The sequence below is a fragment of the Sciurus carolinensis genome, chromosome 2 (assembly GCF_902686445.1).
Source record: "Sciurus carolinensis chromosome 2, mSciCar1.2, whole genome shotgun sequence".
In the NCBI taxonomy this organism is placed as follows: Eukaryota; Metazoa; Chordata; class Mammalia; order Rodentia; family Sciuridae; genus Sciurus; species Sciurus carolinensis.
Window position 1 is genome coordinate 190,161,244 of NC_062214.1, and position 15,578 is coordinate 190,176,821.

General features: G+C 40.7%; 1 protein-coding gene across 6 annotated transcripts in view; it reads left to right on the forward strand.

Moving 5' to 3' along the window:
• Positions 1-658: 658 nt before the first annotated feature.
• The window catches only part of Ppp4r4 (protein phosphatase 4 regulatory subunit 4), a 106,738-nt gene continuing 91,818 nt past the window's right edge, over positions 659-15,578 (forward strand). For 5 of the 6 annotated variants that reach the window (XR_007107287.1, XM_047541857.1, XM_047541858.1 and 2 more), the window contains exons 1-2: positions 659-918; positions 2,224-2,297. Coding sequence is in view for 4 of the 6 variants with exons in the window: in XM_047541857.1 (XP_047397813.1) it covers positions 796-918; positions 2,224-2,297 (197 nt within the window). In the remaining 2 variants the exon portion in view is untranslated. Of the gene's footprint in view, positions 919-2,223; positions 2,298-15,578 lie in introns of those variants that run through there. The other variant, XM_047541859.1, reaches the window with a different exon arrangement.

Sequence of the window (15,578 nt, forward strand, 5' to 3'; positions counted from 1 at the left end):
GACCGCATTTCCCAGACACGCCCAGGCTTTCATCCCGGGGACCGACTCATCTCTCTTGGTATAAGTCTTGTTGACGAGCTTGGGTATCTGGAGGCCTTCTTCGGACACTGCCATTCCCCAAACGTCGCCCCTTTAGGTATTCTCATATACCTCCCCCATGACCTGCACGCACCTGGTCCTAACTGTTTAATTTGGGTACGCACCCCTCCGCCAGGACTGCAGCTGAGCTCGGGTGGGCCCAGTTGTCAGCAGCCCGTCAGCTGCGGTGCCATCGTAGCAAAACTCGGAAAGTTATACCCTCAGGTGAAGCGAGCACCCAACCCGCCCCCTCTCCCCTGCCTCCTCTCATTGGCTCAGCCGCCCGCGCCCAGCCCCCGCCCCCAGCCCGCCTCCGCCAGCTGTGCTCCGCGCACGCGCCGCGGGATGGGGCGCCTCGGTTGGGGGCGGGGCGAGGGCCAGGGAGGGTAAAGAGGTGCGGACTCAGAGCGACGTTGCCCGGCGGTTGCGTCCCGCCGCGCGCGCGCACAGCGCACGGAGCCCGACGGGGGGCGGGACCGAGGCGGGCTCTGTGGAGACTCCCCGCCTCTGCCCCTCCCCTCCCACCTTGCCCCGCCCCCTCGCCGCCCGCCCCGCCCCCTCGGCGGGCCGCGCTCCAGCTCCCGCCGCCCGCCAGCCGCACGTTCGGTTCCCGCGGTCGAGAGCGGGAGAAAGTCTTGCTGGTGGGCGGCGCGGGACTGCGCGCGTCCGGCATCCCGGGGCCGCTTCGGCCCGGGTGGCTAGGGGTCCCGGCGGTCCATGCATCCGCCGCCGCCGGCCGCCGGCGTCGCGATGGATTTCGGTCAGAACAGCCTGTTCGGCTACATGGAGGACCTGCAGGAGCTCACCATCATCGAGAGGCCGGTCCGCCGGAGCCTCAAGGTGCGCCCCGCCGACAGAGACTGCCCTCAGGGCGCCCGGCCGGCTGACCCGGGGCAGCCCGCCGCCCCCGCCCCTGCCGCGGCGGCCGGACCCTCCGTCCTCCTCAGCGCAGTCGCCGTGTCACCCGAAGCCCTCCTCCCAGGCCCTTCCTCGACGCGGCCCGGCTCCTCAGTCGGACCCTCAGCCCGAGGGCCCGCCCCGGCCCTGCCCAGGCGTGCCGACCCCGGCCTCCCCGCGAACCGCCGGCCCGGCCCCCGCGTCCCCCCGGCGGCCCCCGCGGCCCCTCGGGGCGCCCCGCCCCCGCCCTGCAGGGGCTGCCCCGGCGGCCCGCGCGGTCCCGGGGCCGCAGCCCCTTCCCGCGTCCCCCGCGGCTGGTGCCGCCGGGGTTCTGGCCCCGGCCCTGAGCCCAACTCCTCCCCGCCCGAGCCCCCGATGCCCCGCGCCGCATCTGCTCACGACCCCCACTCCAAGTGAGCTCAAGCTTGGTCCCTGTCCCCAGCGCAGACCGGCCTCCCCTCACGCCCCGGTGGGCGCCGGCACCCGGCGTCGTCCGGGTCCTCAGCCCTCCGCGCCCCTCCTGAGCACCGCTCTTCCTTTCCTCCAGCCCCTCCAGGACCCAGCAGGGACCCGCGCCCCGGCTCCCGTGAGGGAGTCCGCCTTCCGCCTGCGCCCTCCACCCGCTCCCCCGCCCCGCAGAGTCATCTTCCTTCCAGCCCCGCGGTGGTTCCCACCCCCACTGCTGGGAAACCTAGTTTAGGGACCCTCCTCCCTCCTGGCCGGTCTCTTATAGCTGGTTCCCACCTGCCGCAATGTCTGGACCCTTTGATTTTCTTCCAGCTCCTGAGTTTTTTCTCTCCCCTCCCCCCACTCCATATCTCGTCCCTTATATTCCCACTGGACTGCAGTCTTCATTCTCCCCCCTTTGAGCATTTCCTACGGTAGAGTCTCAGGGCAGTAGAGATAAAATGTGTTTATACATATACATATGATACATGCATAAGCATTATATACGCGTAGGAAATTGATTTCAGCAAGGATCCTAAGCTACGATGTGATTAAGCTGCAGTCTGGAACCTAGGAGAGTAAATGCGGAACAAAATAAAACACCCCTTCCCCGTGAGATCACCAATCAGAGACCTTTGTGGTTAATGTTGCCAAGAACCATCAGGTCCTTGATTACTCTTCATTGCTTAGTTTTCAGTGCTTAGTTGGGAAACTTTCATTAGTCTGTACTCATAGAGGGTCACTTGGAGGGGGGCAAGATTGACCAGTGTTTGTGCGTAATTTGTATTTTACCCTTGACAGACACCAGAAGAAATTGAAAGATTGACAGTTGATGAAGACCTCAGTGATATTGAAAGGGCTGTTTATCTGCTCAGGTATTTCCTAGTCTTTCTGTGAAATTGCTGTTCTTTCCTTGTGGTGGCATAGATGAATGCTTTCTGAAATGTCATGTTTCTGTTGTGTTCAGATTTACTTACTCACTTGAATAGAGTACTTTCGCATGCATAATGATTATGATATGAATTAGATTAGGTAAGGACTTAGGAATTTGAGAACTGAAATTGAATAAGATATCTAATATATGTAATTTTGCTTTGGAGGAGAACAAATAATAGGTTGAGTTGAACCTCATCCTTTATTTCTTTTCCAGCTTTTGGTTTTCAGTTAAGTTCAGATGAGACTTAAGACTATCCAGTGATTAATTTTTAAGCTCCCTGTAGAATTTAAATATTATATACCATTTACCATATAGAAAACAATCGCCAAATATGGATTTGCTGCTTAGGACATCCTGTTTATATTACTTTTGCTAGGTGAACTTTTGCCTGAGAGTTCTTTTTTTTTTTTTTTTAATTTAATTGAGCTACTCTCATTGAAGTTTCAAACCCTCTCATAGGCTTTACAGAATTTTTAAGGCAAATGGTTACTGCAAATATTCATAATATTTTTCTGAATTATTTTAAAAATTGGCTACAGATTTAGCTTCCCAAAAACTAATAGTGCACATTAATTAACATATTGATGAAAATTCTTCAGAATTGGAAATTTAAAGTCTTTTTGTGTATATTTACTTAAAAATTTTCCTTAATTTGCACATTTTTTCCTCTTTTGGCAAATTAGTCTTTACTTTCATTTTTCCAGAATCAGATTTTGAAAACTGCTTTTATTTACCTCTTTGGATATTTGTCATCCTTGCTTTTTTAGTTTAGGTCTATTTTGCCAGTTTCAGGTGCTGGCCAGTTTCTTGTTCTCTATTTTGGTTTATAGATCATGTTTTCAAACCCATGTTATTTGTTGGATAAATCTATAAAAAATTCTCCATCCAGGACTTCCAGTTTTTAAATTATTCCTTAGCCTACTGGAGACATCTTGAATTTCTGTCTTTACTAGTCAAAGCATCAGCCTGCTTCCCACGTAGGCCATGCCCGCCAACATTCCATCATTCAGCAGTGCCTCTGGGTCTCAGGCTTCATTTTGACGTTGTTACCCCTCACTCCCTGCTTTTGGTTATCTATTAGCATGGTCTCATAATTACCTCTTTTTTAAAAGAAAACTTGTACTTATGTTATCAATTCTCAGTTTATATTTTTGTTTTAACCTAGAGAACAATACAACTTTTAACCATTTTGATATTTGATTGTGTTATATTTGAAATATTTTATTCCTTAATAATTAATGATGAAAATGGTGAGTGATAGTTGTCAACATTTGTCTTTTCCCATAGGCTTTTTTTTTTAAAAAAATTGAAATACAACTGGTGAAAGTTTGGATAAATTCAATACACAGCATTTGAAGATTTGAAATAATGTCTTCTTACTCCTCCTGAATACTTTTCTTTAGTATAAACACTGCCTTGCAGTTAGGAAATGGAGAATCTTGCTCTCCTTACTTGTGATAGCAGATACCTTATTCTAGATATCAGTGATAAGACTTCTTTTTTAGGAAAGCTTACTTGTTTTCTATTTGCTTTTATTGTTGGTTAGAGAACCAGATCGTCTAGGTTTTCTTTATTTTTCAGACATAAAACATAAGTTGCACTTAGTTCTGGAACTTACAAAGCCCTTATAGAGGCAGATGGGTCCTCCAATTCTTAGAGAAGAGAGTTTTTTAAAAGAGATCCAATGTCTGCTTTAGTTTCTTGTGGCTCACCTACCTGTAAGGAGGGTTCAAGGTGCCTGGGAAGGGGAACACTAGATTGGTTGTCTGGATTCTCTTGCTTGGTTCTTCTTTTGTATTTCCAGCATCTCACCATCTCCTGGGGAAAGTGGGATTTCGCCTTCCAGCCAGCTTCTGGAGGGATGATGCCAAGACTCCCTGAAAGGTTCTTTCTTCCTTGGGATTCAGGGGAAGGGACGGGTTGTCTCCTAGATGTGCTCCAAACTGCCTCTGTCATAGCCTCCTCATCCACTCTGTATTGATAGCTTTCTATTTTAAATGTAATTTATTCCATTTAGAAAGTTTGTTCTTACAAATGCTATAGAACCCAATCCTGACTTCTGCTTTTTTCCTGTTAAAATTTCAGGCTCATTTTTGAATGTTTTACCTTTTCCTTGTATTAGATATTTAATATTCATAGATATATGGATATTGTATATTTATATATTTGCTCTCTGCTTTTGTGTTAGATTTGTTTCTTTAGTTCTCTTATTTTGCTTATTAAAACTCTTGGAATATTATGTTAGATTAGAATTTAGAGTCACATGTATAAGCATCAGCAGGAGAAATGCTTTATGTTAATGGAAATTCTGATAGCTCTTAAATTGAGTCCAATACCTAAAAAAAGTATGTACAGAGTACTGCCATCTAATGAAAAAACAAATGATCCTACCCTGAAATACGATAGGCCCGTTATTAATGCCATTTTCACCATTAAGTTTAGAACATTACTGTATTTGAAGACTTGAAACAGATGAATTTGTGGTTTTGCATAATTATGGTGCTGATATACCCATCTGTGGCTTTTAGCACTGAAGCAAAACAACCTTCCTAATAGTCACAGCTTGTGTCTTAGTCAAAATTGTATTACAGCATCTTTTTCCTGTTCTCTTTCTTCTGTGTGATTTTGTCATATATTTTAGGAATGCACTTGAAATATGCGGATAATTGTGTTAGAGAAGAGTCCTTAGTATATATTCCGTGCTTTCATTAAGTACGTCTTTACTCATGTATCTCTTAATTGCCTATCAGATAAATTCCAGATCTTTAAGCCTGGCTTTCAGAATACTCCATAAATGATTCTGTCTTAGCTGTGCAGTGTGAAGCTCCACCAGTCCCTCACTTTTAAAAATGACTATATGGAAATGTAATTCACATTCCATACAGTTCACTCGTACAGTATACAGTTTAGTGTTTTTTGATGTATTCACAGAATTGTACAGGCATTACCACAATCCATTTTAGAACCTTTTTGTCCCCCCAAAAAGAAAGCTTGCAGTTTAGATCATACCTCCCTTCCCAACTGCTAGCTTTTGGGAACCACTAATCTTCCTTCTTTCCCTCCCTTCCTTCCTTCCTCCCTCCCTCCCTATTCTGACCATTCTTGTAAATGGAATCATAATATATGGCCTTTGTGAGTGACTACTTTTTCTTAGCATTTCGTGTTCAAGGATCATCTGTAAAATTAGCACACAGTTCCTTTATTTTCATCACAATTTTATGGGTAGACGATGCCTTCTTAACAACTTTTGTGCATGATTATTTTTCTTTTCTTTTTTTCTTTTTGGCACCAGGGATTGAACTCAGTGACACTTAACCACTGAGTCACATCCCCAACCCTTTTTGTGTATTTTAATTTAGAGACAGGGTCTCAGTGAGTTGCTTAGCACCTCTCTAAGTCGATGAGGCTGGCTTTGAACTTGTGATTTTTCTGCTTCAGCCTCCTGAGCCATTGGGATTACAGGTGTGCGCCACCACACCTAGCCATGATTATTTTTGAAACATAAGTTCTTAATGAAAACTTTCACCTTTTCACTTAAAGGAAGCATTTTCTGGCTTCTCCTTGGTATATCTGAATTGCCAAAATCATTACCCTTGTGCTTTGGGACCATTATTAAGTTAAAGTAAGCATTTCTGTGCTGCAGGAGAGCCCTGCACGATGAGAGATGTTGAGATGGCACACTATTTAAAACTTATGGATTGTTTATTTCTGGAATTTTCTGTTTAATATTTTCAGAGTATGGTTGACTGCAGGTAACTGAAACCCTGGAAAGCAAAACCTGGGGTAAGGAGGGACATTTTGCTTATCCATTCTTAACATTGGTGGACGGATGTGCGGGGGTGCGGGTTGTTTCTACTCACACCTGCATTTTTTGAAACAGTCATGCTGGCTCTTTACTGTCACTCAGATACATTGTGGTCATCCTTAACTCCACCTTCAGCATCCTGGAGTATCCTTTCATTCTACCTGCCAACATTTTCCATCCCTGGAATGCAGCCACAATCCTGTACTGCCATAAGGAAGCCACATGGATGCCAGGCTTCTCTCAGCTTCCATATGACTTTAGGCTTGCATCCCTCAGCCAGCAATTAATCGTTGCTTTACATTCCTTAGCTTGTGTGTATGTGTCCATTTCTTTAACAGATTGCAAACTCTTGGGAGATAATCCATATTTTGTACATTTTAGTTCTTTCTTGTTCTTTGCTGTAATAGAAATGTAAACCTCTTAACAGAATGAAATGTATTTAAGTTGACAAACATACTAGATGAATTAAGCAATTTCTGATTTTTTTTTTTAATTGTGGGCAGTAGACTCAGAGAGACTTAGGTCTTACCTACTCTATTATTCATTATCTTTGTGACCTTAGCAAAGTTACTTAGGGTTTTTTTTTTTTTTTTTGGTGTTACTGGGGATAGAACTTAGGGCCTTGTGCTTGTGAAGCAAGCACTCTACCAGCTGAGCTATCTTCCCAGCCCCTACTTAGGGTTTTTGAGCCTGGTTTTCTCATCTATAAAATGGAAATAATAATCCCAGTGTCCCTGAGTGGTTGATTAATTGTAGAGCATGTGGCATACAGTGGGTACCCAATTAATGTTAATTACCTTCTGTCTCCCTGCTTTTTGTCCTTTAGGTGCTCAGGGTATGTTTCAAACTCTTAAAGAGATGATGGTACTAATTTTTCCTTCCAATAATTTAATAAAGTAACAAACAAGTTAAGTATATTAACTACAGCTTGTGATAGATATCCATTAACTTCCTTTGCTAATAGTATTTGTCAGAAACTAAAATCTTCACAAATTATAATGAAACATTTTTAACGGACTGATCATAGGTCAGCCTGTTTTATGATTTATATTTTCTGATAAATTACCCCATCTTAAGCAATATTTACCTTTTATATTATGCATTAAATGTGTTGATTAATGTACCTCACCCATGTTTTATGTTGCTTACTTTGAAAGTTGTTTGTGAGTTTTGAACTGTTTTTCACTTCATCTTGTGAGTTTCCATTTTTCTCTTTTCCTCCCATGGTCAGTCAGATTGAGAACTTCGTTCCTATTTTTCTCTTCTTTTCTTTTTCTTTTTTTTCTTTTTCTTTTTTTTTTTTTTAGGGCATTAGTGCTCCCCCTAGTGATATGACAAAGTGAGATTTCTGCCACCAGATCAGTGGACATAAATGCAATACTGTACTGGAGTTAGGCCTCCTGACATCTGAGAGCTGTGTCAACCCTCTGTGGTCAAGATCCAGATGAGCCATCAGTGAGGTGACTGCCAGTGGGCAACTTTCTACTTGTTTAGCTTTTGATTGCTTCATCTTTAAAAATACCTATCTCTCTTGCTATTCTGAAGTAAACATTTGTATTAAAAACTCTTTTTGTATGTGCACAGTTTTCAAATTTTCTGTTTCCTCACGTTTCTTTTACTTTCCTTATGATCTTGATTTCTATTTTTATTCCTTCTGCCTTTTACTACTGTTTCAGTGAGGTGTGGGTGTGAGTGTGTGTGTGTATGTGGACTGAGAGTAAGAGAGAGGGAGAGAGTGTGGGTACGTGTGTGTGTGGTCTCAAGTGTCAGCCTCGCCTGCCTGGTTCTCTTTAGGGATGTACAAGGGAAGTCCTCTTTGAATGCTTCACAATTGAGATGGATAGTTGGTTAGTTAATCCAAAAAATTGTTTAAAGTGGGGACTAATATAAATGACACATACCTTCAACATTTCATTTTAATGTAAAACATAAATTCTTACTCTTTTGCTTGTCTTTTTGATGGAGAGCCTTGACCTTTCCTTTTGAGTGTGGCTCTGGAGATTACAGTTCAGAATCCTCTTTCTTGCATAAATCACCCCTAGATGGCATTTACAATGCCAAGTTCAGTTTTCTCTAAAGTTGAGTGAGAATTTAAAGATGCTTATGAAGCAGTCTGAGAGCATGGTCCCGTTTTTATAATTTTTGCTTGTCTTACAAGTTAAGGCAACTTCTTCCTTATTAGTGGTTTTCTCTGATAACTGAGTTTTTGAAAAACTTTCAACTTAGTTTTCATAGAAATAACTTTTTGTGTTCATATACTTAGGTAGTATTTAACTTATGTAACTGAAAATTTGAGTGAAATTGTGAACTAGTTGAGGAACAAACTGCTTATTCTCAGTTACAACTTAACTAGTGAGAGTGGAAGTCTGGGCATTCTAGACAGTGTGTAGCCTGTTAGCCACCAGCAGCAGGGTGGCAGCTTCCACAGGCAAGGGGTTGGAGAGAGTTGTTTAATGGGGTGAGTCTCAGCACCTCGTTTTCCTCAAAGCATGCTCTGCGATGCCCTTGCTTCATCCTTGGTATTCCTTCTCTGACATCTAGTGAATTCAGTCCCGTAGTCTAGTCCGTTCTTCCTCCCACTTTATACACTTAAAAGAGAAATTTGAAATTTCAGTTAAAGAGGTACTCTCGTGAGCATATATTTTCTGTTTCTAAAAAGTGAGCTTTGAGTATGTGCAGAAATATGCACAAATCATGAATATACCGCTTGTTGGATTTTCGTAAGTGAGCACATCTATGCAACTTGCATCCAGATTAAGAAAGAGAATTACCTATGGTATTCACCTAGTAGCCTCCCTTGTACTCCTGTTCAGTCCCCCCAGCTCCCTGCACAGGGCGGTACTCTGCTGACATCTGACACTATAGATTAGTTTGCCTGACTTTGGGCTTTATATAGTAGAAACCGTGGCCTGTACTCTCTTGTGTCTAGCTTCTTTTGCTCAACATGTAAAAAAAAGAGATTTATCACTACTGTTGCATGGAATAATAGATGATTTTCATTGCTGTATCATATTCTGTTGTATAAATGTACCACAATTTCTTTGTTCTTCTGCTTTTGATGGGTATTTAGGTTTTTTCCAGTTTTGGGCTTTTATGAACAGTGTTATAAGCTTTTTTGTATGTCTCTTATTGAATACATATATAGGTTTCTTTTCATTATCTTCCTAGAGGTAGAATTATTGATGATAGCACATTTGTATGCCTACTTTAAAAAAATTGCTAAGCAATTTTTCAAATGCTTTTTATTAATATCTGCTTCTACCAATAGTGTATAAGTGGTCCTTACAGATATTTTCTAGGAGACAAAAGTGACATACTTTCTGGTATTATCAGTAATCGTTTTAGTCAACTTTTTCACCGCTATGACTAAATGATCTGACCAGCACAATTATAGAGGAGGAAAGGTTTATTTGAGGGCTCATGGTTTCAAAGGTCCTCGTCCATAGAAGGCTGGCTCCATTCCTTGTGGCTCGAGGTGAGGCAGAACATCATGGCAGAAGAGCATGGCAGAGGGAAGAAGCTTGTATCATTAGGAAGCAGAGAGAGAGGGAGTCTGCACTCTCCAGTTACAAAATGTATACCCCAAAGCCATGCCTCAATTCCAGTCTCCTCCAGCCACACCCTGTCACTTCAATTAATCCCACCAGTGATTAATTAATTCACTGATTAGATTAAGACTCTTACAACCCAATCATTCCTCTGAACCTTCCTGCATTGTCTCACATGTGAGCTTTTGGGGGACACTTCACATCCAGACTATAACAGTAATGAACTACCTACCTAATTACCTTTGGAAGTTTTTGTTTTTGGTGCATGATTTTCTTACATTGTCACTTTTTTTCTCTATTCCTATAAGAGAGGGAGTTTCTGTAAGCTTTTATAATTAGTGTTTATACTGCTAGACTGTTGGCTAGAAGACTAGGTTAAAAGGTTGTCTTTTAGGACATGAGACATTTTATGTATTGTCTTTGAGAAACAGAGACAAAGTGGATATTGGAGTCCTTTACCCATTTCCAGAAGTACCACCTCCAGTCCCTGTACTTTAATGATTTCATGAGGTCCTGTTTTGTAAAAAACTGTGAAGAGGATGTACAACTGACTTGCCTTTCTACATAGAAATTGCAGGTGTCTTCATTTTCATTTTGCTTGTCCAGAGGGACCACTGTTTCACATGTTGAGAGAGGTATGTAATGGATTTCAATGGTGTATCTTTCATTATTGCTAAGGCTGAGTTATTTTACTTCTTGGCAAACTCAGAATCCCCTATTTGGAAAAATACTAGGTCTCTGATTATAGGGAGCTTGGGGATTGTTTTCTCCTTTGTCCATGTCTTTTGTTCTGAGGACAACCATGGGAGGCATCTGTTCCTTTTTTCCTGCTTGCTGAAGCTTCAGAAGGCTCTCTTTGTGAATCAGTAGAAAGCAGAATGCTCTCATGGGAACTGTAGGAAAAACTTAAAAATAAAGAGTGGACTATTTTCATCAATGTAAAAGTGACCCATATAACGCCTGGAGCTTAATAGCATGGTATGATTATGAGAGAGCTGAGCAGAATTTTCATCTTGTAAATAGAGCTGTTCGATTACTTATTTAAAACAAACATTTCTATAATAATGTATATTAAAATGAGTGATTATACAGATTTGAATAAAGTACATGTTGTTTGTAAGTGCAGTATAGCTATATTTTATATGTGTTTAAGTGTATGCTTATGTGTATATGTATATTTATTTTCATGAACAATAAATTCATACCAGTACTTTTGGGAATTAGCTAAGTGAGACACAGGAAGACTGAACTTTATTCTAAATCATAGCTAATTCATTGCCAGTAAAAAACTGGAATTATTTTGGTTGGCTTCCAAGCCTTCAGTTGAATTGTATAATGATTTCTTACTATTCACATTAAGAATTAAATTGTTAACTGTACCAAGTGGTAAAAATCACAGCTCTCCTAGAATCATGGTTACATGAAAGAAATTAAACCATCAAATAAGGTCCACTGACCTTTTCAATCTATATATCTTTCAACTTGGATATTTTGGTTATTGTAGTATCTTTCATGGGCCATGTTGGCCATCAGGTATAGGAAGCACGGAGAAAGTTTCCAGGCTTAGTTCTTCAGAGTCACCACTGTCCTTGCTGTTATATAATAATCAGGTCAGAAATAATTGTGAAATCTTTTAGCTTTGTGTATGATGTAATACACAAAATTATAATGTAATTTTCCCTCCAGAGATTTAATAACGGAAAAGATTTGTAATGCAAATAATAGTTCTTTACAATGCTTATTGAATACTTAGGTACTAGGGAATGAACGGCATTGTACTAGTAGATGCCGTATTCAAGGAAGTGCTTGTTTAAAGAAACATTTTCCTTAAATTTCAGCAGCGTAGAGGTCATCTCCAAATAGCAAGTACTTTGGGCATTGAGAGGCAATAGTATGTTGTGTTGGAAATCCTATATGTGAAGATGGACCCAGATTTATTCTTGGAGGCTGAGGCTCACTCCTTTCTTTGACAGACCTTGGGTAAATTGCTTATCTCCTCTGAGCCCAACTGTCCTATCTAAAGTTGGAATACTAATACCTACATTGTAGAATTGTCCAGAAGATTAGAGGGCAGAGGTGTGGTCCAGAGTGAAGTGTTTAGTAGAGAATAGTTGTTAACTGTTATTTTAAATCATCTGTTTGCAGTTGAAAATGTATTTCATTTTGGATATAGAGGAATGTCCCCTTGCAGAAACTTCATGTAGTTATAAAGTTTTCTTTCCACATGATAAGTTTTCTAAGTTGGAACACCCAACCCCACCTCTAATTTTTTGAAAATAACTTTACTCAAGTGTAATTTAAATACAACAAGGCACAGTTTGTTGAGTTTTGACAAATGGATATGGCTTGCATGACTAGCACTCCAGTTAAAATGTAGAACATTTTCTTCACCCCTGAAAAAACACTGATGTCCTTTTGTAGATAGCCCCCTACTCTGGTCCTAGGCAACCACTGATTTGCCTTTTGTCCCTGTTGATCAGTTTTGCCTGTTCTAGACTGTAGACAGTTTTTATATCTCTTGGATAAGTGCCTTAGAATGAAATGCAGTTTTTTTTCCTTTTTAATGGTTTCCTTGAGGTATACTTCACATCTAATAATTTGTAAGCAGATTTAAATATCTATCAGCCTGTGAAAACATTATAAGCAGATAGGAAACACTTCTATCAACCCTGAAAGTTACTTTGTATCCTTTTGTCATTCTTTCCCTCTTCTCTAGGTCCCTTCCCCCCACTATAGACATTGACTGCTCTGTAAATTAATTTTCAGTTTCTAGAATTTTATAGTAGGTATTTTTTTTTGTCTAGCTTCTTTCACTCCATATAATGATTACATTTTGAAGTTCATCCATAATGTTGCATGTATCAGTAGTTTACTCCTTTTTATTATTGATAACCATTCTGTTTTATGGATATAACATTTTGTTCATCCATTCATTGGTTGATGGACATTTGGATCATTTCCAGTTTTGGGCTGTTACAAACTAAGTGGTTATAAACATTCATTTACAAATCTTTGTATGGATAAGTGCTTTCCTTCCTCCTTGTTAAACATCTAGAAGTGAAATGGCTGGGTCATGTAATATGTACTATATTTCATCACATAATCATTTTAGATTTCATGTCAGTTTTTTTTAAAAGGGTGTGACCATTATGTGAACCTTTTTTTTTTTTTTAAATTGTACTGTTACTACTTAAAACTCATTTACTATTAGCTGTAATCCCAGTGGTTTGGGAGGCTGAGTCAGGAGGATTGTGAGTTCAAAGCCAACCTCAGCAACTTAGCGAGACCCTAAGCAACTTAATGAGACCCTGTCTCTAAAATAAATAAATAAGGGCTGGGGATATGGCTTAGTGTACAATCCCTGGTACCAAAAAAAAAAAAAATTTATTATTAAATTGCCTTTGGTGCAAGATTTCAAATGCATGAAATGCTTATGAACATATATTAAAATTGAATAGTCCAAATTGATGTACATCATTTCTTTGTGACAGTTTAGTCAACATTTTTCCATCTGAAAAAAAAGTTAACACATTAGTTGTTATTGATTTGTGCATTATAGTTGAAATATTACATTGGGGAAAATATACTACAGTGTTGCAAAGTATGACTTACAAAATTTTATCTTCTGTGTCCAAAGATCCTGCGTTGGTTATCTGATGCTACATCTTCAGCACCACTCATAAAGTGAGTTAGTACTGCAGTGCTCCAAACAAACCATGCCAGTTGGCTTTCAGAATTATACTGGCATTGCCTATGCTGAGAGGTCTAGGCTCCAAGTTCCCAGTGCATCCATGTGTCATTGGTGAATACATTGCTGCGCTGTTTACCTTTTTAGTGGTGTGAGGAACATAATTATACCATGTGATAGTTATGTGATTGAAGAGTATAAATTAATTTTTGGACTGGAAAACAGGGTGTAATGATTTTGTGGTGGCAGCAATTATGCAGTGAAATTGGTATATGTTTATATTTTATACTTCTTATACTTTTAAGAAATAGCTAAGTGGGTAGGGAGACTGAGGCAGGAGAATTGCAAGATCAAGGCCAGCCTGGGCAACTTAATGAGACCCTGTGTCAAAATAAAATAAAAAAGAGCTGGTGATGTATTTCAGTGCTTTCCTAGCATGTGCCAAGCTTTGAGTTCAATCCCCAGTATTGAAAAAAAAAATTAAAAATAAGAATTAAATTAAAATAGCTAAACTGTTTCCAGAGTGATTATACCATTTTACATTTCTATGAGTAGTGTTTGAGAGTTCAAGTTGCTCTGTTTCCTCATTAATATGTGGTACGTTAGTTAAGCCACTCTAGTGGGTGTGTAGTGTTTATAATTTGGATTTCCACACTAATCAGGGAGGTTATGCATGCTCATGTATGTTTATGAGGCAGCTATATGTCTTGTTTGGTGATGTATCTGTTCAAATCTTTTGCCCACCTTTGGATATACTTTGCAAAATTTTTCTTCCAGTTGGTGGCTTGCCTTTTCATTTTCGTAAGTGTGTCTTTTGAATTTTAAGGGTCTTTATTTTTTTTTTTTCAATTTGCTTTTGTAAATTTCTGTTTAGAGACAGGGTTTCACTAAATTGCTTAGAGACTCGCGAAGTTGCTGAGGCTGACTTTGAACTTGTGATCCTCCTGCCTCAGCTTCCCAAGCTGCTGGGATTATAGGCATGTGCCACTGTGCCCAGCTAAGTCCTTTAATTTTGACAAAGTCTAGTTTATTGATTGTTTTCCTTTATAGTACTTTCTGTACTGAATTTAAGAATTCTTTGGCCAAACCCTAGGTCACCAAGATTTTTTTCCTGTTTTCTTCTAGAAGTTTTCACATTTTAGCTCTTACTTAGATCTCCGATCCATTTCCAGTTAAATTTTGCATATGCTGTAAGTAGTGGTTGAGGTTTCCCCCCCAACCCCCACATGACTTTAGTGTCCAATAGCAAGATCAGTTTGTTATTGTAAAAATCAGGGTATTTGACTTACATATCTGTGATAACATTTTAGTCTCTGAATTTCTTTAGGTATTGTTACTGGCAGGGGTCTCCAGGGGGTCCCAGTTTCAGGTTCTTGGCATATCAAGCAAAGAAGTGAACTAGATGCCAGAGATTGGCAAACAAAGCAGAGGTCCATTGAAAGTGACAGTAGACTCTTGGGAGAGTAGAGTAGGCCCAGCTGCAAGGAGCTCAAGGGCCTGGCTGTTCAGCAGAGTTTGCTTTTACTGGCCTGTGCTAGTTCTTCCCCTTCACCCCGGGTGGATTTGGGGTTGATCGACAACTTGATTGACAGCTGAATTTGTCATAATTTCTTCTCCACGGTTTTCCCCTGGAAAGTGATATAGCTATGTTAACTAGCAACAAGTTAACTTTAGGTCAGTCCCTCAGGCTATTGAGTATGTTTGGGGCCTTTACCTTTAGGGGCTTGAGTTCCCCTGTGATGGTCCAGTTTCTTCCCTTTAACCACAGAATGACCCAGTTTCCCCTCAGAGGAAGTGGCTTCAGGTGGAATGTTAGGTGGGGACTGAGTGCCTTAAGGGGCGGTTCCTTCCCATGTGGAGTCTCCTACCTAACAGTACCATTCTCTGGTTTTCCCACTGGTGGACAAACGATGGGCTGAATCTGATAGAATTTAAGAGTTCTTGATTCAACTGGGTATGCTTAGTTCTGAGAAAGAAGAAAAGAAAAAAGTTGAACCTTAGTTTCTTATTTTCTAGGCAGTACTGATGGGGATGCCTACAGGGCAGAGACTGCTTGGATAGTTTCAGAGCCTTTTAAGAAGGGCCATGTGTAAGGTAGATATTTATAATTCTGACATTGCCTGTGTTTTATTAAGGACTAGGTGCAATAATATTATAATAAAACCCAAACCCTTCATT